At 45.7% G+C, this 26077-nt stretch overlaps 1 protein-coding gene across 2 annotated transcripts; it reads right to left on the bottom strand.

The window, feature by feature from the left end:
* Positions 1-973: 973 nt before the first annotated feature.
* CD34 (CD34 molecule) lies at positions 974-25803 on the bottom strand. Of its 2 annotated transcripts, none has more exons than XM_007988606.3 (8): positions 25468-25802; positions 14280-14462; positions 13431-13684; positions 11954-12034; positions 3973-4129; positions 3668-3720; positions 3190-3354; positions 974-2436 (listed from the first exon to the last, which is right to left on the bottom strand). In XM_007988606.3, the coding sequence occupies exons 1-8, from the start codon at positions 25544-25546 to the stop codon at positions 2251-2253; spliced, it is 1158 nt and encodes a 385-aa protein (XP_007986797.3). In that variant the 5' UTR covers positions 25547-25802; the 3' UTR covers positions 974-2250. The 2 variants fall into 2 exon arrangements, with proteins under 2 accessions (XP_007986797.3, XP_007986798.3); XM_007988607.3 differs by lacking the exon at positions 974-2436 and adding an exon at positions 2464-2626 and having other exon boundaries at positions 25468-25803.
* Between the last annotated feature and the right edge of the window lie 274 nt (positions 25804-26077).

The following is a 26077-nucleotide window of genomic DNA, read 5'->3' as shown; positions in this document are numbered from 1 at the left end:
CAGATCCTCACTGGATCACTCTCAAGGCAAGATGTGCAACTAGATGCAGGCCGGTTGGACTTCCCTACTGATTACCATCGTCCTTTGCTCCAATCCTCAAGGTAGCCATCGCCTTCAAGGGAAGACTCTAAACCTCATCATTTCACCTCCCCTGAGTCCTGGAGAGGAACCTATGGTTAGAGAAGTTGGAGAAAAGCAAGAAGGAGATGGGGGTGGAGGAGTGCTGAAGGGAAAGATCTGGTTTTGTGGAGATAAGAATGGAAGAATCAACCTTTGTTTGGTCCCAACTGCCTCTGCCACTGTTGACACACTTGGGAGTGTTTCATGGAGCTCCTCAGCACTCCCTCCCCAACTTCCCCCGGTAGGGATTGGGCGGGGGTTGTTCTGGAAGCTAGGGGGAGGCACATGCTTACAGATTTTTTTTTTTTTTTTTTTTTTTTTTAAGGCTGCTGTCTTAATATTGAGGGCGGAAACCAGCTCCCTCCCTGAGTTGACTGTCAGGTCTCTAGAACCACAATCCCCACATAGACCTTCACTGTGTCTGCTGTGACCTGGGAAGCCGAGGAGCGGGGGTGGCCTGTTAATAGAGGATGCACAGGACATTGCCCCTTCCCTTTGTTTTGCATATTTTGCAGCAGTGATCAGCATGTTCCTCTTCTCAGAATGATGTTCATGAAGGGTATAGCTCCTAAGACCCTAGCATACCACCCTCCATTTGGAAGCTCCCTGGTACATTTGGGTCTGCCTTTCTACCACTGGAAATGGGTGTTTCCTCTTCCCATGGAGGAGAATAGTTGGCAGATTTGGCTAAAGGTCCTTAGTATCCGGGCTGGTGCCTGTGTCTGCTGAGGTGCTCCACCCTTTTCCCACGCTAGTCCTCCCCACCACATCACTGCATAGTCTAGCTAGGTCTAGTGGAGGGTGTTGCTCTTGCATTCAGACACACCCAGCTAAGACAGAGTCACATAACAGATGTGTTTCAGAATCACTTTAATTGCAGTATTTAAACACATCACTTTGTATTCAGAAAAAATATCTACCCAATCCTCTCTTCTCTGGAAAGTCCTATTTCCAACCGTCATTGAAATCAGGATCCCTGCTCAGCCCCTCTGGAAAGAAATCAACAGCAAACAAGGACCTGGGTCACCCACAGAAGAGGCAGCTGGTGATAAGGGTTAGGAGCTGATCTGGGTCTCTGACCACATGGAGGTGCAGAGCAATGAAGGGGCTCAGGGTGAGGGAAGCAGAAGAGCAGGATGATATGATGGAAGGGAAAACTACGGACTCAGGACTTCCGAATTCCGGGTGATTGGGCAGACTGAGACTGAGACAGAAAAGCATCTGCTGGGGGACTGAGGCCTCACCTCAACCCAGGAGTCGGCAGGAGGGAGGAGGAAGTCATGGAGATCAGAGGATAAGGCCAGGACCCAGCCTCAGAGGAAGAGGATTGTTCAGAAGAGTACAGGTGAGAGGCTCAGCTCCAAGACCCGGTCCCATGATCCTGTCTACTTTGATTCAGAGGGAGAAAAAGGAGCCCAAAAAGAGTTTCTGTGTGGCCCCAAAGAGACTAGAACTGAGCTGTTTGTCCTAAAACTTGGGAGATCCGTTCTAGGCTCCAGCCAGAAAACTGTGCAGGCCTCTGCAAATGGTGGAGGGGGCACATGGAGCTCAGTGGAACTTAGAGAACAAGGGAGGAGCTGGTGACCAAGTCCACAGTGTCTTGGAGAAGAGATAAGGGAAGTAGTTCAAGACGTTTTTCTGGCTGTATCATTACACGAGAGCAGGTGCAAAGGGTTACTTTGGTTTCCTCAAAGTAGAGAAAGAAAATATAGGGAAGAAACAGTAAAAATCAAAGCTTCCTGGGAGAAAATTGTAGCCTAGAAAAGCCCATCTTTCCCCTAGGGGTTCCTGTAATGAGGCAGAGAGGAGGGGGGAAGGGGAAGGGGGTCCTGTGTGAGTGCTGCAAGGCCATCAATCATTCCTGGGAGCTTCTCCAGACCTTGGCTTTCCCCCGTCACACGTTTACCCAAAGAAGACCAGAGTCTGGCTCCCGGGAGCCGAATGTGTAAAGGACAGGAGTTTACCTGCCCCTCTTCAAGGTGTAGGGCCCCAAGAGCAGCCTCTGAGGTGTGTGCAGTGGGGAAGGGTTGGGCGTAAGAGATGTCACCTCCAGCATGGAGGCAGCATGTGGTCAGATGCAGAGAGGGGTGCTCTCTTGGACACTGCCCAGCCTTGCCCCACCTAGCCGAGTCACAATTCGGTATCAGCCACCACGTGTTGTCTTGCTGAATGGCCGTTTCTGGAGGTGGCCTGGCCGGTCCCGTTTTCCTGAGCCCCTCGGTTCACACTGGCCTTTCCCTGAGCCTCAGGGGAGGTCCCAGGTCCTGAGCTATAGCCCTGGCCTCCACCGTTCTCCGTGTAATAAGGGTCTTCGCCCTAGACAGTGTATAAATAAAGTAGCATTATCTGGTAAGCAGGACTGTGAGACACTGGATGGGGGAGGGGCCCAAACAGGAAGTGGGGGCAGGGGCGGGAGGTGGGGGGAGGTGAGAGGGAGAATGGGAGGGAGGGTGCAGCTGCATGTGCAGACTCCTTTCTTCCTGAAGAGTGGTCAGGGTTCCAGCTCCTAGAGGAGAAAGGACATAGGAGAGGCACCACACCATGCCACCGCAGCTTGGCAGCCAGCTCCCACAGGAAAACGGGCAGTCCCAAGAAGGGTGGGATGACCTCCCCAGGGTAGGGGACAGGCCAGAGGCCAAGATTCAGACCTCAGCCTTGTCCTCCCTCATCTAGAATGGCAAAAGGAGATTTTCCTTCCATATGCCTCCTTTTGAGCAAAGGGGCACCCACTGGGCATTTAACATGGTTACAAATACAGTGTGGCTGATTTAACAGGCTGTTCTGGTGGCACCAAGCTGAGCTATCCCAGAAAACATAATGAATAGATGACATGAATCATCTGCTACCACACTGAGTAGGTGGGCTGGCACCATTACTGTCCCCTCCCCAGTTTGCTACATAATATTTTGAATCTTCCACTGATTACTGTGTGTGCACACGTGCATGTCTTTATGTAAGCTCACAGGAGGACTTTTTCTGGTACTTCTCCTCCTGCTCCATGACAACCACTGAACTCCCCGGAAACTCACTATCTTTCCCATTTCCTTTGCCCTGGCCCCCAGAACTGACCAGCCTTTCTCCTGTGGGGCTCCAGCTGCGGCGATTCATCAGGAAATAGCCAGTGATGCCCAAGATAGCCAGCAGGGTTCCCGAGGTGACCAGCGCAATCAGGGTCTTTCGGGAATAGCTCTGGTGGCTTGCAACATCTTGCTCAGTGAAATCTAGGATCCCCAGCTTGAAAAGAAGACACATAAGACACAGCCTGTCACTTGCCAAAAGTGGAGCCCAGCCCACTCCAGCCCCCTGTGTGTGACTCAACAGTGAACAGATGCTTGAGGGCATTGACCTCAGGAATTTTTGAAATGGGATTTGAGACTGACATCTCTTAATTCAGTCACACCCCACCATTTTTGGTTCGAGACTAGAAAGGAGAAGACTCAGAGAAGGAGGGTAGGTAGAACTGGGGAAGGTAATGGCTTCCCCTCTTACTCCAGGGACCCTCCCTGCCCCGGCATTCCCTCTGAGACGCATACCTCAGAGAACTTACCTTTCTCAGGTCAGACTGGTGCTTTTTCATAAGTTGGAGTTTGCTGGAAATTTCTAGAATTAGAAACAGGGGTTTCTAAATCTAGAAGATAAACCAGCTTATCCTGCTCCACCCTCCCATCCTGTTCTACAAGATGCTCTGATGGTCAGGGTAGTCCATTTCAGGGGGATCTCTCCCAAAGTCACCCAAGCCCTTCTCCCCAGCACCTGTGGTCTCTCTGGATCTGGGATGCCACATCTCCACCTGGGATTCTCTAATCTCAGCCCTACTCCCTCCCAGTTCCCCCAGACAGAGGTACACCTTACCTGTTCTGTTGGCCAAGACCAGTAGTAGGCACTGAGGCCTCACCTCAGACTGGGCAAGGAGCAGGGAGCATATCTGGGCCCCAGCATCAGCATCAGCCTGCTCCTCCCCACACAGCACTCGGGCCAGGTCCTCTCCCCTGTCCTTCCTAAACTCCACCTGGGAAGACAGAGAAACATGGAGAGCAAGAGATGAAATTACTGCTCTACCCTAAACTGCACCCAGGGTCTCAGGCAATAATTCCGATTACAGTCACACTCTTACCCCATCCACAAGAAGCATCCTTCTTTCTAAAATTCCAACAGAAAAAAAAAATACTGCTAACTGTATATGTGCAACAACACAATAAGAAAAAAACCTACATAATCTCCAAGGATGAAAATCCATATCTTCTAGTATCTAAGATGTCAGAAAACAAACTTAAAAAAATTGTCTCATTGAAGCATCACCCATGTACACATATGCAAATTAAACTCAAAGGAAATGACCAACAGAAAATATTAATAATACAATAAAAACTAAGAGAAAATATTCTGTTTCAAGATTACACCAGTCCCCAGTGATGGAAGAAAAGTCAAGGAAGGTGAGGAGTAGAGAATGAATCTATAATATACACTCAGTGGAAACCTCAGTGGCCTCCTCCCTCTTACTACCCAAAGGAGTCTCATGAAGTGCATTGCTCAAACTGAAATGGCATTTTTGTCTGGTCTTCCATCCCTGCTTTTCCATTGAAAGCATGGAACCCAGTTTTAATGAAGTTCATAGATTTTTCTCGAGGTTGCTGACTGGGCCATCAGACCCAGGAACTCGGACTCAGAAGAAAAACTCTGATAATTCTTCAACAGTGAGTCAGAATTTATTCCAGCAGCCTCCAATCAGTCACCTCCTCCCCTGAACAGGAAAGGAATCGAAACTAAGACTTTCTCTTCAGTCCGGATGGCAGATGGCAGAGAAGGAAATGCCTGAACAGTCCTGACAACTTTCCTGTTAGGGGAAAACTGCTGGGGTGTGTGACCATCATCAGAACTGGGTCTCTGTGGAGAAGAAAGCTTCCTGTTTGCGGGCAGGGCCGCTGCTTGCAACAAGGCCACAGGGTCCTCCCAGTTGGAATGGAGCCTGGGTATTTTCCCACTGCTGTGACCCAAGGCAGGAAAACCCAGGCTCCTTTGCTCCTACACAAAGCAAGGTCAAGATTGGCCTCAGGACCCAGCTGGAATTTGAAGCAGCTGAGGGAAAATAACTGGGCTTGGATAAAGCCAGGAGAGTGTGGTTAGCCAAACCCCAGGTCACAGAGACACGAGCCCGAACTGGAGCCTCAAAAAACCCCCAGGAAACAAGACTACAGAGAAATGAGTTCTCAGGCCACTGCTGCTTCATTCTTCAGGAAAAGGAGCAATTCTGCAGGTCTCCCAGTAAGTCCTTGATAGACACTCTGCCTCTGGAAAAATCTGTTTTTCTGAACAGCATTTGAACTAAGTAGTCTGAATGCCACACTGAACCAATCAACAATCTCCACCTCTCTAAACCCAGTTTTCTCAGGGGAGCCTTACATGGCTTCCCCTTGAGCACACTTGCTCCCCAGCACCAAGAGTCTGGATGAGGAGGAGGGGGGTTCTTGCCTGGATGACTCTGGCCTTCTGAAGCGTCTCCAGTTGAAATAGATCTGCTTCCCAAGAGAGGCAGAGGGACAGGGCTCCTGCAGGTCATAAACTAGCCAAACCGAATGGCACCTTCCTACACCTGCTGAGTGCAAGAAGCCACACCTTGACAATTTATCAAGCCCTGAATATAGGATGCCGTGTGAAAACCTCTGCATGTGTCATGTATGTGTGTATTGTGTTTATGTGTCATGTGTAGGGGGGTGGGCATTGGGAAATATCTATGAATTCCACCCGGTGAAAGCTTTCAGTTTGCATGTATGGCAATTAAAATAACAGATGCCAGCCAGGCGTGGTGACTCATGCCTGCCATCCTAGCACTTTGGGAGGCTGAGATGAGAGGATCACTTCAGCCCAGGAATTCGAGGCCAGCCTGGGCAACACAGGGAAACCCTATCTCTATAAAAAATTTAGAAATTAAACCAGGGGTGGTGGCATGCACTTATAATACCAGCTACTTGGGGGGCTGAGGTGGGAGGGTCTCTCCACCCTGAGAGGTTGAGTCCACTGTACTCCAGCCTGGGTGACAGAGACCTGGGCTCAAAAATAAAGAAATAAAAAATAAAATAACAGATGCCTACGATATCTAGGCACAGTTCTGAGTGCTTTCCATATATTAACTCATTTAGGCCTCACATGACCTACAAGATTGGTAGAGCTATTCTGCTAATTTTGTAGGTGAAGAAATGGAGGTGCAAAGAGACTTTAGAGGTCAGAGCTACTACCATGGTAAGCACCATAAGAAAGGTACAACCAAAGTGCTATGGACATACAAAGGAGGGTGAGGACACGTCTGGTTAAGGTTAGCAGACACATCTCACTATAGGCCTTGAAGAATGGCTGGAGGGTGAGCAGAGGAAGCCAGTGGGGAAGAGCATTTGGAATCGAGGCACCACCTCCAGGAAGCCCAAGATGGGGAGAGCATGCATTGTTCCACAACCTTCATTTCAAGGAGAATGAAGAACACTTCCTTCTCCCTGGTATTCACTATCCTTCAAGACTCAACTCAGTTTCTACCTCCTCAATGAAGCTGGTCCTATCTTCAACCAGACTGGGCATCAATCCTTGCTCTGCTCTTTACTGGATTCCTTGCAAGTCATGCAACTAGTCTGACTGTCATGTTCCTTAGCTATACACTGGGTTGTTGTGGTGACTAAAGATATATTGTATGAAAGTGTCCAGTCAGGTGCGGTGGCTCATGCCTGTAATCCCAGCACTTTGGGAGGCCAAGATGGACAAATCAGATGAGGCCAGGGGTTTGAGACCACCCTGGCCAACATGGTGAAACTTTGTCTCTTCTAAAAAATGCAAAAATTAGCTGGGCATGGTGATGGGCATCTGTAATCCCAGCTACTCAGGAGGCTGAAGCACAAGAATCGCTTAAATCCAGGAGACAGAGGTTGCAGTGAACTGAGATCACAACACTACACTCTGCACTCCAGCCTGGGCAACAGAGCAAGACTCTGTCTAAAAAAAAAAGTGTCCAGTGTGGTGTTGAGAATCTAGTGGGCACTAGATAAATGGCAGCTGCTACTATCATTATTAATAATAGCTATACCTTATACATCATATCATCTAGAGTCTACATATTGATCACATTCTGTGCATTGTTATCATCATTTTTCTCTGACTAGACTGTAAGACTCCTAAGTGTGTGTGTTGCGGGGAGTGTACATTATAGCATTTACAACCCAGACTGCACAAACCATAGCAGCAAACAAAAGAACTCAGGGAATTGTTGTTCAACTTAACATCCCAACCAGTTGGCTTTGACACAGGGTCCCTCCACCCCTTGCACAGTTTCTTGGACTAGATTCAAAGGAATAATAGCGGCCAGCCTCCCACTCTGGAATCCAACCGCATCAGTGAATTGTGTTTGAGCCCCAAGAGGAGCAGGTGGATCCTGAACAAAGCACAATGCTTCTCCGGACGCTTGGAATAAACATCCTCCCCCAAGAGAGGCTGTGGGCAAACATCACGGGAGAGTGGGCAGGAGGAAGACACAGCCTCACCATTCTGTTCATGAGAATCAGATTTACAAGCTCCTAACTACATCAGCTCACACATGTTTCTTTGCAAACATAATAAACCCATCTAACCTCTCTAGAGTAGCATTGTCAAACTTTGCAAAGACTCTTAATGTCAAGCATTGGGATGGGGATGAGGGTGGGGGAAGGATAGGTATTTTTTTAATGACCTTTAAGATATTTTCCAATGCTGAGATTCTAGGATCAATCATCTCCCCCAACCCCTTTTAAAATCATTTTATCTATTTTGGTGTGAGTTTGACAATGCAGGTGAAAACTCTATTTTCATATAGGAACTGGAATAATGAAGGGACCTGTTTCAAGTCACCTAACTAGTGGAGGCAGTTAACCAAGGATGAGAAGTGAGATTGCTTCCAGATCGCAGGCTTTTTCCAGTAGACACACCACCTTCATAAATCCTTCATCTGTAACTTACGTTTTCCACATGGAAACTGACCTTTAGTGGAGGCTGGAGGCAGCCTGCCTCAGATGAAGTCAATGTGAATAGGAGTAAAGTGAGCTAGCTGAGTAATTACAAACTCTGCAAATAAACCGATATGGTACTAAAGATAGGTATTTCTAAAGAACAAATTGGTGGACAAAGGACTTGACTAGACCTTTCCCCAAAGAAGATATACAAATGACCAATAAACACATGAAAGAGGCGCGACATCACTAATCATTGGGGAAATGTAAATCAAAACCACCATGAGATGCCACCTCATACCCATTAGCATGGCTGCTATTTTAAAACCCAGAAAATAACATGTGTTGATGAGGATGAGAAGAAATTGGAACCCTTGTACACTACTGGTGGGAATGTAAAATGGTCTGGTGGTTCCTCAAAAACTCAAAAATAGAATTCCCATGTGGTCCAGCCATTTCACTTTTGGATATATCCCCAAAAGGACTCAAATCAGGGTGTCAAGAAGATATTTGTATACTTATGTTAAAAACAGTATTATCCACATTAGCCTAAAGGGGAAAAAGCCCAAGTGTCCATCAACAGATGAATGGAGAAACAAAACAAGGTTTATGCATAACATGGAATATTATTCAGCCTGAAAAAGGAAGGAAATTCTGACAGGTGCTACAACATGGTTGGACCTTAAAGACATTATGCTGAGTGAAATCGGCCAGTCACACAGCAAGACAAACACTATAATTCTACTCATATGAGGTACCTAGAGTAGCCAAATTCATAGGAACAGAAAGTTGCCAGGGTCTGGGGAGAGCAGGGAGTTGTTTCATGGGTATACAGTGTCAGTTTTGGAACATGCAGAGAGTTCTAGAGATTGGTTGTACAATAATGTGAACGTGCTTACTGCTACTCAATGGTACTCTTAAAAGTGGTTAAAGTGATGACTTATGTTATGTATATTTTACCACAATTAAAAATATTTTGGTGGATTCCTCTGGACAAATGGGTGTAGCATAAAAGTATCAAGTAATCTTACATTTTGGAAACTATTTGGGGAACCACAACCACAAAAGCTAAATTAAGCTGACACTGCTGCCAGAAGAATGAAAGTTAGACTTAGGAAGACACACTGCTAATGAGGGTGCTGAGATATGGTAACAGGTGTTTGAGATGAGAGTGGTATCACCTTCCCTTCCCCTGGCTGCCTAGAGGTGACGGCTAGGGGGCAAAAAAAGAGTGAATGAGATAGACAAGTCTACAGAATGCACATACAGAAGACACACCTACAGAATTCACATAGGGTGAGCTAACATATTGGCACTCACTATGTATCAGTGCAGAACGAGTGTCTGGATAGCTAGACTCATGCACACATATTCCTGTTATGGGCATATATCAGATGCAGGAGAATACCAACATACATCAAGGATGTGATGCTCGGGGAAACCAAATCCTTCCTGCTCTTCACGAGAATATTACGTAGGGCCTGAGGCTCCCAACGTTAGAACCAATACCTTAAGGCCCTCTGACACTGAAAATACAAATCCAACCTAAGGAAAATTAGGAGGACCTGCAGCACTCGCAGCATTTGAAACAGACTGTTTATCAGACAAACAGGTAGTAGGGCCGAAGGAAAGGGCGTCTCGGATAAACATTTTGGAACAGGATAGTTGGCTGAGGATAAATTACCTTGGAGAGTAGGAGAAGGCATTGCCACATGGGGGCTGAGGATGAGGAGCCCTCAGGAAGAAAGGGGATCAACACTGGTGGAAAGATCAGGGAAACAAAAGCACTCATATGAGCTGCCACTGAGTTGCTTCATGAAGGGGCAGTGTGGATGGAAGTCTTCTTTAGCATAGGAACTGGAGGGGAGCTGCTCTCTTTTCACATCACCACTCACAGATCCTACCTGAATCTTAGAGGAACATGCAGAGACCTTCTCAGCCGTGGCACGAAGTAGGCCAGACAGCAAAGACCACAGCAGAGTTAAGAGGAATTACTTCTAAAAGAGCAGTAAGTTTCTGGCACGTTTCTCATACAGTGACCCAAGTTACATGTGAACTTTGAAGAGCAACAGAAAGGCAAAGGCTCTGCAGTTAACTCTAAATTCTAGGCACAAAGAATTAGCATTCTGGCACATACCTGTGTGATACACAGCAAAACGTATGCTCCACCAAGTCGATGGAGTTGCAGGGGGAAAGATTGTCATTTTCCTTGGCTACGATCAGCAAAGAACTTGACAATTTTTTTTCTAATGAGTTGAGTTGAAAATCAGCATCAGAAGCACACTGCATGTTACTTGTACATTGTATGTTTACATTTAAGTTAACTATTTTGCAGACTGCATTTAGTTATTCCAGTATGCAAACTTATGTCATCACTATTTCGGTTGCTTTTAGATGTCCTAAGTTAAATTCTTTCAGGTATAATTTTTACAAATTTGTAAGTCTGAGAGACCCAACTGATGATTGTAGTAAAACTACCAAGTTCGAATGGAAAAAATAAGTAATTTATGCCCTCTACAGACTGCGATCTCTCCAATCTATGCATGCCAACACATCACATATGTGATTCCCTTAAATGGATCCCCAACTCATAAGAAAATGTTTTCTTGTGTAAGTAAATACCACTCTTTCCTTCACCTCGTCCTTCCTCCAGAGCCATGTTACTCTTAGGAAATTAGATTTACTGAAACAAAGCAAGGTCTGCCAGAATCATGTAAATTAACACAATGCCCTCTACATTCTTTCCAATGCAGTAAGACATGAAACTGAAACAAGAGGCATAACTACTAAACAGGAGGAGAAAAACAATATATTGTGGTAGATAACAAGATAGCTCACCTTAAAATTGAAAGGAATCAACTAAAAAGTTCCTAGAATCGATAGGCAAATTCAAGAAACTGGCCAACCCAAAAATAATTATTCAAAACTCTATTAACTTTCTAATCTATCAGTGACAATCAATTTGAATATATAATGGGAGATTTATGTGACAAATAGGCCTATGAAATCCATCAAATCTAGAGAAAAAATAAAGCTAAAGAAACAAGATGCTGAGAGAGGCAAAAGAAAACCAGAAAAAATGAAGAAATTCCAGAGCAGTTACAATTCAAATTTTAAAGCATTTTTTTTGCATTTTTTTCCTAAAAGAAAAAATACTTCACAGTTTTTACAGTGTAATAAAAAAAGATCTGCCTGACTGGATATTAAAAATACTATAGCAAAAACAAACAATAATTTTGAAAATTTAAAATAGGCAAAAGTACAGACAAACTGAACAAATAAAATATGTCTGAAGAGTATGCCCTAAGACATATAAAAACTTAATATAAGCTAAAGGATACATCCTATGCAACAGAAGAGGGAGTCATTCAACAAATAATGTTAGGAAAAATGGTTACATGGAAAATGTAACATTACAGCAAAATAAATTCTATATGGATTAAAGAGTTACATGTAAATATTTAATAATAACAAATGAACTGACATTTTAGGTGACTAGTTTATATCTGGTGAGTGAGAGGGATTTTCTTAACCAAAAAGCAACTTAAATCTGACTCTCTCAGATTTAAAAGTACTATAGAGAAGGAGAAAATTTAAAAAGTGCTATAGAGGAGTGGGAAAAAGTACTATAGAGGAGGAGAAAATAACAAAATTTATTAATAATTAAAACTGTTTTTGCCTCTTTTGCCCACCAGATGGGGCCTCTTACTTCCTAAACAGAAAGCTGGGTATTAAAAGCAGGTTGACCAAGCTAAACTCCCCAGACCCCTACTCAAATCCAGTGCAATCCAAGAAGGTTTAAGGGTGTTCAGAAGGGATTGAGGAAGGGGACAGGGGGCGGGAGGAAGAGGTTGGATGGGGAGTTGACTTACACAGCTGGAGGTCTCATTTTGCTCCAGGCAGATGCCCTGAGTCAATTTCACTTCTTTGATGCCTGAACATTTGATTTCTGTCTGTATTAAAACAAAAAACAGTAAGAAAAACAAAGTAAATAAGCCAACATCTTTCCTCCTCATTTCTTTCCCAACTTTTTCCAGTTTGCTTTCCGCGGTGTGCTCTCTCAGGAAGTTTTAAGGAAAAGGAAATTTAAAATTTGTCAGGGGACTAGAGATTTCTAATAGTCACACTCTCTTCTATTTCACCTCTATCCTCATTATCCTCATCAGATGACAAAACTTTTGTTATTAGCCTGGGCTTACTGGCAAGTTGCTATTTGCAATCTTGGTAAACGTTGGCTTGGATGGTGCAGGAATGGGAGAGGGGAGGATATTTTCCCATTTGGGCTGTTTTCTCTCTAGTCAATCACACACTTGCAGGAAGGTCATACAGGCAAACAGGGATAATGGGGTTGACCAGCAGACGCTGGGGATGCCTGGTTTTTCTCCTGGCCTCCAGGACTCTCCAGATTCCCATTTTGGCTCTTTTTTTTTTTTTTTTTTTTTTTTTTTGAGATGGATTCTCGCCCAGGCTAGAGTTCAGTGGCATGATCTCGACTCACTGCAACCACCACCTCCCTGGTTCAAGCAATTCTCCTGCCTCAGCCTCCTCAGTAGCTGGGACTACAGGTACACGACCACACCCAGCTAATTTTTGTATTTTTTGGTAGAGACGGGGTTTCACCATGTTGCCCAGGCTGGTCTTGAACTGCTGACCTCAAGTGATCTGCCCACCTCAGCCTCCCAAAGTGTTGGGATTACAGGCATGAGCCACCACACCTGGCCCTGGCTCCTTTAAAAACAGAAAGCAGACAGATCCCTCGGGCATATCTCCTGACTGAGGCCCTCATATTTTCTGTCCTGTATGCTCAAAGCTGTTGACAGCCATAGGCCCTAAGGCAGAGAAGGCCAGGCTGAGCTCACCATCCCTGGTCTGCCCAGTTCCTGCCATTGCCAATGACCCCCTTTACTGCCTCTCTGTGCCTGGCACAGCCACCAAATCCTCTCACGTAGAGAAAATGTTACTTGTCCTAACCATTTTGGGAGAAGCAGCCCCAGCAAATGAGCAATAGTTTCCAAATATTCCCAAAGGGAAATGGTGCCCTGGTCAAAGCCCCACCAATAGGTACTAGAAAGAATCAGAGGATTGGTTGGATCTCTGAGAATCCCGTTTACCCTCTACTCCCTAAAATGCAATACCCAAAGCCTGGATGGGCCTTACTACCTAACTCTACCCCTTTCCTCCTCTTTCTACTTCTCTCAACAATATTTAAACTGTGTATTTCCATGCTGATTCTGACATGACCCAAATCCCACTGGCAGAGATGAGGAGAGGTGTGAAGGGAAAGAGACAGCTTGCCTGCATACATATGAAGTGAGGGGCAATCTGCTATTTTTGGCCCAATTTACCCACCTTGATGACACTTAGGATAGGAGGAGACGATGTATACGGTTCAGTGGGGGATGTTGCAAGGCTAGTGCTAGTGGTTGAAAGGTCTGAAACATTTCCAGGTGACAGGCTAGACTTTAAAGTTGTCTCTGGAGTTGAAATGTTGGCTGGGGTGGTGAACACTGTGGTGATTACGGAGGTCTGTGACTGGACAGAAGAGTTTGTGGTTCCATAAACTGAGGTGATCACAGAGGTAGATGTGAATTTGACTGTAGTTTCTGGAAGAGAACAAAACATGGGTGTGTATGTGTGCACGTGCTCATACATACACACAATCTTAGTTCATGATATGGGCATGCATTTCAACACAGAAAAGGGAGTTTGGGGAGTTAACAGTTACTTCATGTCCCATCCCTGAACAAACTCCTTTCAAGCTGTTGGAACCAGAGCTAGAATCCAGAATGTATTAGAGGTGCCCTGAAACTGAAATAGATGCTGGTCTACCTTAGAGAAGCCAAAGACCCCCAGTTGGGACCTGTACCCACCTTCTTTCCTTTAGAAGAGATCGGAGATCTCTATGGAGTCATCTGATCCTTATTTTATCACTAAGCTGAACTCAGCATGAGAGAAGGGGTATGGAGGCATTACTGATCGGCATCAGCTCCCAAGACATGGGCCTGAGAAAACTGTCACTGAAGGAAGAATTATCTAGAATTTACTTCAGGGTGCCCTACGCATGATACTCAAGCCATTAGTACTAGGGACTTGTATAATTTCCTCTGTGGTGAGGGGGAGCAGCCTGAAAACATCCTAAATGCTTTACCCAAGCATCACCAGCACCTCTCAGGGATCTGACACAAATGCTCTTTTTACCTGTGATGTTTGTTGTGGCCTCATTGCCATGTTGAGACACAGGGTGTGGGCTGGTACTTCCGAGGGTACTAGGTATTGCAGTTTCTTGGTACGATACATTTGTAGAAACAGTTGAAAATGTTCCCTGGGTAGGTGACTTTGGGGTAACAGTACTGGTGTTGTTGACACTCGTGAACCCAGAGGCTATAGGGAAACGAGGAAGAAGAATCAGAACCTAAAGGTATCAGCCTTGTGATATTATCTGATGCAATTTCCTGACTTCAGGCAGAATCCATCTAGAACATTCCCTGCTGTCCCTGACAATGGGGCAGCAACAAGAACATACTCCTGGACAGTGGACTAATTCCCCACTACCAGATTTGCCCTGAGGACATAGGGAAGGAAAGATTTATATGCATAAAAATGTATCATACAGTATTATTTATAGGAGGGAAACATGAGCAACTAAATGAATTACAACAGGATAAGTGATATATGCACTTAATGTACCACAATCATTACGTAATCATATAAACAATCATTAGAAAGAAAAAATTATAAAAACTGTAGCAACGTGGAAATATGAGGTGGCATTCATAGTATGTTTAATTACATACTAAAGTATAAAATTACACCTGCATAAATATTGCGAAGATCTAAAGTGTGCAAGAGGTTATGCTTCTTTTTCCTTTTCACTGTATCCTCTTTTTTGGTCACTCTCCATCCGGTATACTAATTCTCGGAATAATCACTAAACTCACACTGTCTCTATGTGATCCCCTTAAAAATCTATCCTTCTCAGGCTTCCCCATTCCCAAACTCCCCTCATCCTTTTGCTCATGGTATTCAAACCCATTTGCCTTTCCTTTTCTTGAGGAATTCAGCTTTTAGGATGCTCTGACCTAGGAATTCAGCTAATGAACCAGGGAACACAAGGTCTGGTTTCGCATCAATGTAGTGGGAAGGTAGACAAGCTTCGTTCTGGCTCTGCCAATAACTAACCGTGTAATTTAGTGCATGCAGGTATCTCAGCTCTCTTACCTCTTAAGTAAGGGTCTTTTCTGGCTACCTTACATGGATTGTTGGGAGAATCAATGAGATACCAAATGCTAAGTTATTATAGTATTATAGTATAATGTTTTGGATCTCATTTTTCTCTGAAGATCTTCATGAGTGTTCTTGCACATCTCTTCCATATATCTTGGGATACATCCTTTTTTTTTTAAAAAAAAAAAAAAAAAAAAAAAAAAAAAAAAAAAAAAAAAGACAGGGTCTTGCTCTGTCACCACTGCACCCAGGCTGGAATGCAGTGGTGAGATCACAGTTCACTGTAATGTTAAGCTCCTGGGCTCAAGTGATCCTCCTGCCTTGGCCTCCCAAAGCTCTGGGATTACAGATGTGACTCACCATTCCCAGTCAGTATCATTAGACACAGGAAGGAGAAATTTCTTGCCTGAACCCTATGCCTCAAAGAGCCCACACTCTGTCCTGCTTCCTGTGAAGACCAATCAGGATGTCCCCTCTCTTCTAGATCATACTGTGGGAACCAGAAGTCCTAGTATTTCTTGCTCAAATGGCACTTTGCTGACATCCACGATGGTCCTCTTCTCCCAGTCCATCCTGCTAAGGGGAACTGCAGCACAAGGGTGTGTACCTCCAAGGCCCAGTGGTGGCCAAATGATGACTGCTTGCAGGGAGAAGAGTTAGTGCTTAGTGCTTAAGCCTGTGGGTGGGGTGTCCCAGGCACACATGCAATTGCCCTGCAATGTGAGCCAGAGTCATGAGTAGAAAGAAGAGAAGGGAAGTGGGCTGGGGTCAGGAGCCATCTTTTCCTGCTCAGCTGCATTGTGGCACTGAATTCCAAGAATCTGAGCATCCCAAATTCAAACCTGGCCTTCCAAGTGGTCATGAAGATATGTTTGTCAAGGGAATAGGATAGAAGATATTTTATCACTTAGTTGGCCTGACTTACAACCTTGAAATGTTTAGAAATACAGTATGTAGGCCTCTGTTGTACTCTTGCCTTGGGCCTTGTAAATGTTAAGGGTGAACTTGTTATCCGGAGTTCACAAAGGCAGTTCCATCTTCAAGGAAAAGCCCCAGAGGGTCCCAGGCCACCCTAAAGCTTGTCTCTAAATTTTCCTGATTGGGATCTAGATCTGTACTTTTCAGCAATTTCCAGGTAAACAGCAAGGTAGAATGACATCTCTTGTTTCCCTTAAGATCAAGAGGGAAGTTAGACTTTTGGCTTCACAGCCATCAACCTGGGGCCAAGAATGCTTTACCTAAAGGTGATGACAAGGGTTTCACTCTTTCATATCTGCTTCCTTCCGCAACCTGCTGCAAGTAGATTGCTATTAATGGTGAGTGCGGCAATCATGTCTTACTATTGTGTGTCAGGTAAGCAGTGGGAAGAAGGAATATCACTATCTCTGTCTTAGAGATGAAGAGCCTGAATGACCAAGGTATCTCCCAAAGGGAAGGCCATAGTTCATGAAGGGAAGCAGCAATGGAACACTGAGGTTTAGCTAACTCTTGAGTAGATGCAGCAAGGAGGTTAGGCTGGGTCTAAACTGTCAAAAAATCACAATTCTTCCCCCATATCTCTGGAGAGAAAAGGATGAGCTCCCATCTGGCTTAAACAGGAGGTGGGTTGATCAAAATAAAATTGATTCAGAAGCCAATCCAGGTTTCTTTCCTGTTTAGATGGGACCCTCTCACTACTCTGACTTTAAGGTCAGATTCATCTGATTTCACCCAAGGGGGCAATATTCAGACACTGAATTAAAGGATCACCCTCTCAAGGCACCATTCTAAGACTCCTCTTCTTGCCTGCTCTCTCCCTCTTCTCCCCCAGCATACTGATTCCTGGGAACCCCATCTGGTCCTCCCTGGCCCAGACCTTTTCTCTCTCCAGAGGAAGCTGGACCTGACTCAGATGATGTCATGCTCTTGAACCCCCTCCCCCGAAAGGCCTCCTTCACCCAGACAAACACTTTTGAACTTTTCCAGATGTGGAGCAAGACCTGCTGCTAGTTCTGAGGACAGAGGTGCCTGTTCCAGAAGAGCAAAGCAACTCTGGACCCAAGCCAGCTACTGATCCACTGAGGCTGGGCTCCCAGCTGCAGCAGCCCCTCCACCCAACACCAGGCCGAGCACTGTGGAATGAGTAGCGGGATCCACCTGCAAATGAGAAAGGGACCCCAACTTCAGAGTCAGGGCTCTGAGCCCAGGGTGAGCAGAGCACCCTCTGAGACACTAGGGGGACAGGACAAGTGGGAGAGCAGAAAGTCAAAACGGAGTGATTGGAAATGCCTGAGCTGGTGCGGAGCAAGGGGACACCTTAGCCAGGGGCCTGGAGCCAATCCTGGCATAAACACTGCAGCACAGCAGGGTGAGTACATCCTTTAGGTTTACAGTCTCTAGAGCCCTGGAGGAACGACATTTATGAGAGTCAAGACTGACCACAGATCTCTTTTTATCCTGTCTTCCCACACACATCCATGGCATTAAACCATCAAACACTGACCTTTCTTTATCTGACCTTCTGACTTTCAACTCCGTAGGGGAGTAGCAGGAGTCTACCAGTCAGTGAGAGCTTGTCAGATCCTAAGAGACAATTGATGAAACCTCCACTCCTTTTCATTCTAGATGGAAGGAACAGCCCCTGTCCACAAGCTTATAAGAATTATAGTACAATTTAAAGTTGAATAAAAAGCTCTCCTCTGTTGTTTACTTCTCAGTCCATCCTGAGTAACTATGTCTCCCTAGGGACTTCATTTGACCCTTAGTTACCCTATTTGATCTCAACTTGTGAACTTGGAGCAAGGGAGGAGACAAGGTCTCAAGAAATTAGTAAAATGTCACAAAATTCATGTAGTAAAAGTCATGCACTGAACTTTCAGGTACTTCTTCAGAGGCAGTTACTCTTGTTTTACACATAATTCTAATAACCCTGGTTATCTGATATCCTAGCTAAAGTTGGAACGTAGGAACAGCCTATTAGAAGCAAATAATAAGGAGAAGCAACAGTTGAAAACTAAGAAACAGAAATAAGTGAAAAGCAGACATAAGTATGAAAACTCACACCAGTTTTCCAGAATCATTTATGGTAGGAGTGAATACGTTAGATATCTATACCTTAATAAGCATTAATGATGTCACTGAGTTGCAACATAGCCATGACATTTTCATGATACATCTGAGTCATATAGTCCTTTCCGGAGGGTATTCTAAGAAAGCAAAGACATGTGCAATACGTTTTGAAAATATTTCTACCTGCCACTTGTAAATTGAAGATTCTTTTGTTGTTTAAAGTGAGTTTGCAAATCCTCAGCGATCCAGAAAGCTCTGCTACCTAAATAACTAAATCCCCATACTTTAAGAGATTGAATTTTCCTATACTTGGTCTTGCTTTTCACAGTCCTTCTTAGTTTTTTCCTGGTGCTATTTCCTGATCTCCTAGCCTGCCAGTCTTATTTTGCCCATGCTTTCATATTCTAGCACCTGGATCAAGAGGAGTATCTTGAAGGAGTTCCTGGGAATCTTAGTCCATAGAGTTATAGAACCAGGATGAAGGGACATGCCAGCCTCTGCAGGGAAGTAGGCCATTGGGAGCCACAGAGTGTATTGCCAGGAAGGCAGTATAGCCCAGAGACAAAGAGCTCAGGCTCTGCAGCCAGACAGGTCACATTGAAAGGCTTCTTTACCTTGTTTCAGCTGTGGTTTGGGAAGTTACTTCAACTCTGTAAACCTCACTTGTAAAACAGAGATAAAAGTAGTCCCTATGTCTTAGCTGTTTTGAGGAACAAAGGAGCTAAGAAGTGGAAGCAGTTATCCTGTCCGATAAAAGCTCAAGAAATAGTGGATATCTTTCGTTTCAGGCCCCTTCCTTCTGCTTCTCAGAGGGCATGAGATACTTATTTCTGTGACTCATCTGCCACAAAATCATATATGCTGCTTCCTCAGAATAGGTCTAACTGTCACCTCAGTCAGAATATAAATTTCTAAAGTGCTGGAACCATTCTTATTCTTACGTGTTTTATTCTTGGTGCCTAGCACAATCCTTGGAGTTTAGGAAAAGCAATAGGATTGAAGGACAACTGTGGCAGGTGTGTTCCTACCAGCTACCTCTAGCCATAGCAGTCTTGTTCTCATGTTACATTTTAAGGGGGAATTAATTAAATTGGGGACTGTTCATGTGAAGATAACCAGGATTAGGAGAGGTCTAGAAACCAAGTCATATTGTTGAGGGTCTAGTGTTATTTCCTCTAGCTGAGGGGTTGGCAAACTATAGCCAGTGAACCTAACCTGACTCACGGGCTGTGTTTGTATGGTCAGTCAGTAAAGAAGGGCTTTTACATTTCTTTCTTTCTTTCTTTTTTCTTGAGACAGTCTCACTCTGTCGCCCAGGCTGGAGTGCAGTGGCGTGATCTTGACTGGCTGCAACCACTGCCTCCCAGGTTCAAGACATTCTCCTGCCTCAGCCTCCCAAGTAGCTGGGATTACAGGGGTGTACCACCGTGCCCAGCTAATTTTTGTATTTTTAGTAGAGACGGGGTTTAGCCATGTTGGACAGGCTGGTCTCAAACTCCTGACCTCAGGTGATCTGCCTGCCTCGGCCTCCCAAAGTGCTGGGATTACAGGTGTGAGCCACCGTGCATGGTCAGCTTTTACATTTCTAAAAGTGTAATAAGATAAGACAAAGTAGAACATCCATCAGAAACCACATATGGCCCCTAAAGCCTACAATATTTACTCTCTGGCCTTTTATAGAAAAAGTTTGCTGACTCCTGATATGGAAAAGAAGAATTTGGGGAGGAAGAATAAATAACTTTCTTTAAGATTCATGTTATTTATACTGGTTGAGCACCCCTAATCTGAAAATCAGAAATTCTAAAATATTCCAAAATACGAAACTTTTTGAATGCCAACATGACGCCACAAGTGGAAAATTCCACACCCGACCTCATGTGACAGGTCATGGTCAAAACACAGTCAAAACTTTGTTTCATGCACAAGTGTATTAAAAATATTGTCTAAAATTATCTTCAGGCTATGTATATAAGGTATATAGGAAACACAAATTTCATGTTTAGACTTGGGTGCCATTCCTAAGACATCTCATTATGTTTACACGGATATTCCAAAATCTGAAAAAATCTGAAATTTGAAGCACTTCTGGTCATAAGTATTTTGGAGAAGGGATATATTCATTCTGTATATTCATTCTCATTTTTCTGCAGTGCCAGTGATGGGCAAAGGGTCTTGCTCAGTGCTGTGGAGAGTATAAAATGAGAGCTGGATCTCTTTCCTCCATTAGGTGTAGTGTCATTGTCATTTAAATCAATCCCTCAAGGAGTTTATAATCTAGTGGGGTCCACTAGAAACGTCTTCAGGTATTGTCATGAAGGACAAGATTAAATCTGTGCCAGCCCAAAGAATAGAATTAGAATTAATGATTAGAAGTTATGGGAAGGCCAATTTCACTGCAATCCAAGGAAAAAGCTTAAAATGATGTAGCTATTTATAAGAATGAAATAAGCCACATTGGGAGATAAGTGATCCATTCATGCTTCTTGCAAACACTCAGGAGGCATCCATGTTAGGGGGCTGTCCAACTCTGAGGCCTACCATGAATTTGAGTCATCCTAGACTAGAACAAAGGACTGAGCAGATGCCTTCTTAAGCTTCAAAGGCCAAGCCGAGGTGTGAGTATATATAAACCAACGGTCTGTGGCCTGAGGGTTCCCAGTGTACCGAGATTTCTGTTTTATATTCAAATAGCATGTCTTGGCCGGGCACCGTGCCTCATGCCTGTAATCCCAACATTTTGGGAGGCCGAGGTGGATGGATCACCTGAAGTCGGGTGTTCGAGACCAGCCTGACCAACATGGAGAAAGCCCGTCTCTACTAAAAATACAAAATTAGCTGGGCATGGCGGTGCTGCCTATAATCCCAGCTACTTAGGAAGCTAAGGAAGGAGAATGGCTTGAACCTGGGAGGCAGAGGCTGTGGTGATCCGAGATCACACCATTGTACTCCAGTCTGAGCAACAAAAGAGAAACTCTGTCTCAAATAAATAAATAAATAAATAAATAAAATAGCATGTCTTGGACCCCATCCACTTACTGTGGAACCCTGATTATTTTGAAGATTCTCTGGGCACCTACATTTCTCTCTGCCACCTGTTCCTCCATTTTACCAGCACCACAGACTCCTGGGTTGTGGCCCCATGGCTCAATGGCTCCCTGTCCGCACTAGTATACCACTTCACCGTAAGCTAGCCAAGCACTCTTTTCTTTACTCTCCCCAGAGAGTCACTAACTCAAGGCTAGTGTGTGTAGCCAATATTTACTGAATGGTTGAGGGCATGGAACGAGATTACAGGGCAACCCAGGGGAGACAATGGCATAACCTTGAAATATTAGACATTACTGTGCTAATGAAGCCATGTATTAAAAAAAAAAATTTTCCTCCCAGGTCTTTTCCATTCTCCACCCATCACTATCCTGCTATGACTCTAGGTACCTCGCCGCCCTTTATATGCTCTTCCTGGGCTCCGGAGTCCTTTCAGGTTTGTGTCTCTTAGGCCCGAGCAAACAGAAGGCTTTACTTTATTTTATCTTGCTAAGCAGTTCAGTTCCTGCCTGCCTTTGCTCATCCAGGGTTGTCTGGGGTTCTAGGCTTTGTCACCCAAAGACCCCTGAAGACATTTTCTTAAATCAGCTGCCGAGAGATGCCACTCCTGTCTAAGAAGTATCAGGTTTGATTTCACTTTTCCAAATCAGGAAGAAGCCTACTTCCCAGTTAAGCCCAAAAGCCTTTTCCATTGCATCTGAAGGAAGTGACTCATTCCATGATGGGCTCCAAGAGCACAGGTACTAGGAAGTACACCTTTGTATGCATCCCTATTTGTTTGTCTCTCTATCTTTCCAACATGCATGCATCTTTCTCCTTAGCACAAAGTTCGGCTCTGGGACTAAAACTCATAAATAATATGTTTTCATTTATTAGCTAAGGAGGGAAGAGAATGTTCTCATTAGAGAAGTCAAAGCCCAGAAAAATACGGAATTCTCGCAGCCCTGGCGACTGTGAGAATTTTCTTTTGGAGGGTGGTGTTGTGTTCTTTTTCCATACCTTCTCATTTTTAGTTCTCCACACTGCAAGCCATTTAGTTAGATCAACCAAAGTCAATGAGAGAGGGAGGCCCAAGTACCCTGAGGGTGGAGTTGGGTAACCATCCAGCCCTGAAAGTAAACCCAGTCCCTCCAGCTCAGGGTCTAAAGGAAATCAGGCAATGAGACCAACCGTAAGAAGTGGAATTTGTTCCTCATTTTTATTTATTTTTGTAGGACTCTGCAGCTGAGTTTATCTGCTGCAGTTTGGCACTTCTTGCCCTGAGCTTTTTGAGACAAAGATTGCGAAGGAAGGAGACAAGGACAAGGGAATGAGGAGGTCCAGGAGGTGGAGCCAAAGGGATAAGAAAAAGAGGCCCCAGGCCCCTGCATGTTTTATCAGCCAAACAGGAATGCTGCTGTAGACATGCATCTGCAAAGGTGGTGCCAGCTGGGTTGGGTCTATAAGTGGGGAGCACTGGGGACCACTGAATTAGTCAGAGGTCCCCAAGGCTGCTCCTCCTCGGTCGCCATATGGCAGAGATTCAAAGGGTGGAGTCCTCTCCCCTCTGGAAAATAGCTGATAAAATTCTTTTCCCTTTTATTTTTCCCCTCTTACATGTAGCCCTAGACAGGATATGGGTGTGGGGGTCAGCAGGCACGAAGGACCCAAAGGAAGAAGAGGAATGCGATGGGGAGGGCCTGGGGGTGTTGTTAGAGTGAGGAGAGGGACAGGCCTTGGAAAGCTTGGAGGAAATAGATACCCTGAGCCTGACAAAGGGGTTCCCTAATTACCTGAAAGGCTTCCTGTTCCAGCCAGTACTCTGTCAGTGCTGCCTGGTGGCCCCTGAGTCCCCCACCCCGATTCTGCTCTGTGATCTACCCCACTTCCAACAAAGACAGCCCACTTCTGGTTAGTTGCAGTGCCTGTGCCTATGCCACCTTCTCAAAGGGACAGAAAAAAGAACTTTCCAGAACAAGCTATTTGTTGGGGTAAATGATGAGAAAACAAACCACAGAAATCCCCTCTACCCTAAATTTTACAATAATAATAGCATTTCTGCAACAACCCTATGGTAGCACTTCAAGGCACACTCAGTTATCTTATTTATCCCACAATGTATCCCAGGACAGAAAATGACTCCTAGTATTAACAAAACAAAACAAATCCAAGCAAAAACCCTAGAAAGCTCTTGGGAAGGGCATAAAACTACAATTGGCTCAAGTAGTCTGGCAAGGCTGGGAATGGGGCCTTGTGCCCCATCCCTCCCCACCCAAAGCTGGGATATAGAATTCTCAACATATCAGTCCAAAGTTTTGCAGAGGTTGTGTTGCTCCCCAAACCCCAAGCTCAGCAGGCCAAGGCGAGACTGACACCCACCAGCTGAGGAAATAAGAAAAGGGTGGACCTCATTCGGCTGAGGACCAGGTCATCATGAGCTGTGTAGCCAAAGGAGAATGGAGCATCTGATTGGAATCTGCACCACTGGCCAACTCACCCCTATATTTTGCTTTTGTTTTTGTTTTGAGACGGAGTCTCGCTCTGTCTCCCAGGCTGGAGTGCAGTGCCAGGATCTTGGCTCCCTGCAACCTCCACCTCCTGGGTTCAAGGGATTCTCCTGCCTCAGCCTCCTGAGTAGCTGGGACTATAGGTGTGTGCCACCATGCCCAGCTAATTTTTGTATTTTTAGTAGAGATGGGGTTTCACCATGTTGGCCAGGATAGTCTCAATCTCTCGACCTCATGATCCACCCGCCTCGGCATCCCCAAGTGCTGGGATTATAGGCATGAGCCACTGCGCCCGGCCAACTCACCCCTGTTATGAGGGCCTAGTCTAGCACCCACTCTAGGGTTTTGAAACCTCAGTGATAGCTTTTCCTTGCTCCGAAGCACATGTCCAGGACTGCCAAACAGGGCAACTCAAAACTTCACTCGGAGCTTCCTCCAGCCCAGGGACAGCTCTCCCCAGCTGGGTGGACCCAAAGGGGGACAACAGAGGAGACTGGGAGCAAAGAGGTCTAGTCCAGGTCACTCTGCAGGGCCATAGTGGGTGGCCTTTAGGATGTAGTGAGAGTGCAGAATTGGGAGCCCTGGAGTGCTGTAAGCAAAAGGGAGAGCAATGTACAAAGCTTCAAAAGTTTCAAACCTTCCAAGTGCAAAGAGATGAGGTGGAGAATGTCATTCCCCAAGGAAATTAATCGAGTATAAATATGTATACTCGAAGCCTTTTTTTTTTTTTCCCAAAGTGAGAGCAAGACCTTAAGAGTAAGGGTATGTGTAGGTGAGTGGGGAGAGTGTTCTAACCCATCTACTAGCTTTAGAACTTGGAGCGGGGGTAGAGGAAGAAAACTCCAAAAGGTAACAAGTTTTGAGTTTGTGCAAGGGTGACGGTTTTTGGTAAGGCGAGCGAGGCTGGGTGCAGAGCAAATTCTGTCTACCTCTACCTCCGTGGTGGGGTTGCTGGAGCGGGAATTGAAACTCAGCTTCCTAATCTTAAATGCAAGGATTTTGTTTGGTTGGTTGGTTTTGTTTTTCCTTTTCACGGACTGTTCATTCCGAACTCCCGTGGCCTGGGACCTGGAGCCTCATCCCTGATTCGCTTCCCTCGAATTCCTTAATGTACACTTCTGGCTCTCCCAATCCCGGTGCAAGTTGGGCACCCCCGCCCCTTCCCATCTATCAGCTCCGGATCTATACTTTCCGAATCAACCAAGAGCCACAAAACTTTTCCTGCTTCTCTCCTCCCCAGTCTCCCGGTTCTGGCTGCAACTTCGCCCTCCGCACCTCTGGCAACCAGAAGAGACCCTGGCATCTCCAAAGCACTTTATCTCAGTCCAAGAGCCAGTCGTGCTGACCGATTCGCACCTCGGCAAACGCACACCCGCGGGGTGGTGGCCTTCCCTTCCCCTCCCACCCCCGTCGGCTCCCAGTTGAGGCGCTGGCCCCAGGGGAAGCCGCAGTGGGCGGCAGTGCTGGGATTGGGCAGGGGTCCCTTCTCTCGGTGAGACTCTGCTCTGTCGTTCAGCCTCCCAGAGAGACTCGACCCTCCCCGCGGCGAAGCCAAGCGGCCGCGGCGCGCGGGCGGTACTCACGCAGCAAACTCAGCAAGCAAAGCGCAGTCCAGCCCCGCGGCATCCCGGGCCCCGCACGCGCTCCCCTGCGGACCAGCATCCTTCCCGCGCCGCTCCTAGAGAGACGCACGGAGTGGAAGACACTCCTCGGCTTGGCCAGGACGCGCTCTTCCCGCCCCCTCCGCCCGGGAGAGGGGTGGGGGATTCTTGCTTTTTTCCCTCTCTTCTCCCCCTCCCTCTTTAGTCTTGGCAAGGCAGCGCCTCTCCTTGGCTGCTACTAACTTGAGCTCCCTTGGTTGGTCCCAAAGGCGGAGGGCGTTAGGAGGGAGGCTGGGTTGCCGCCGTCGAGGCCAAAAAAGGTGGAGGTTTGTTCGGGCTCCAGATGCCTCGTTCAGCTTTCTGGAGAGGCCCCATCCCACTTCTTCAAGCTCCGCTTCCACTTAACTTTTAACCCCTTTGTGGCAGTCTTGCTAGTGGCCAGGGCAGGGGCAAGTTTCCTCCGATTTTTTTCCCCCTTCTCTTTCCTTTTGATTTTCCTTTATTTTTAAGTTGTAAGCTAGTAACAATCTTGCAAAAGGAATCTACTGTAAGGACCTCAGTTTAGAAGTTTGAGCATTTCGTTAATCAGGTA

Source organism: Chlorocebus sabaeus, chromosome 25, assembly GCF_047675955.1.
Source record: "Chlorocebus sabaeus isolate Y175 chromosome 25, mChlSab1.0.hap1, whole genome shotgun sequence".
NCBI classification, from domain to species: domain Eukaryota; kingdom Metazoa; phylum Chordata; class Mammalia; order Primates; family Cercopithecidae; genus Chlorocebus; species Chlorocebus sabaeus.
This window is presented reverse-complemented; position numbering and strand designations above follow the sequence as displayed.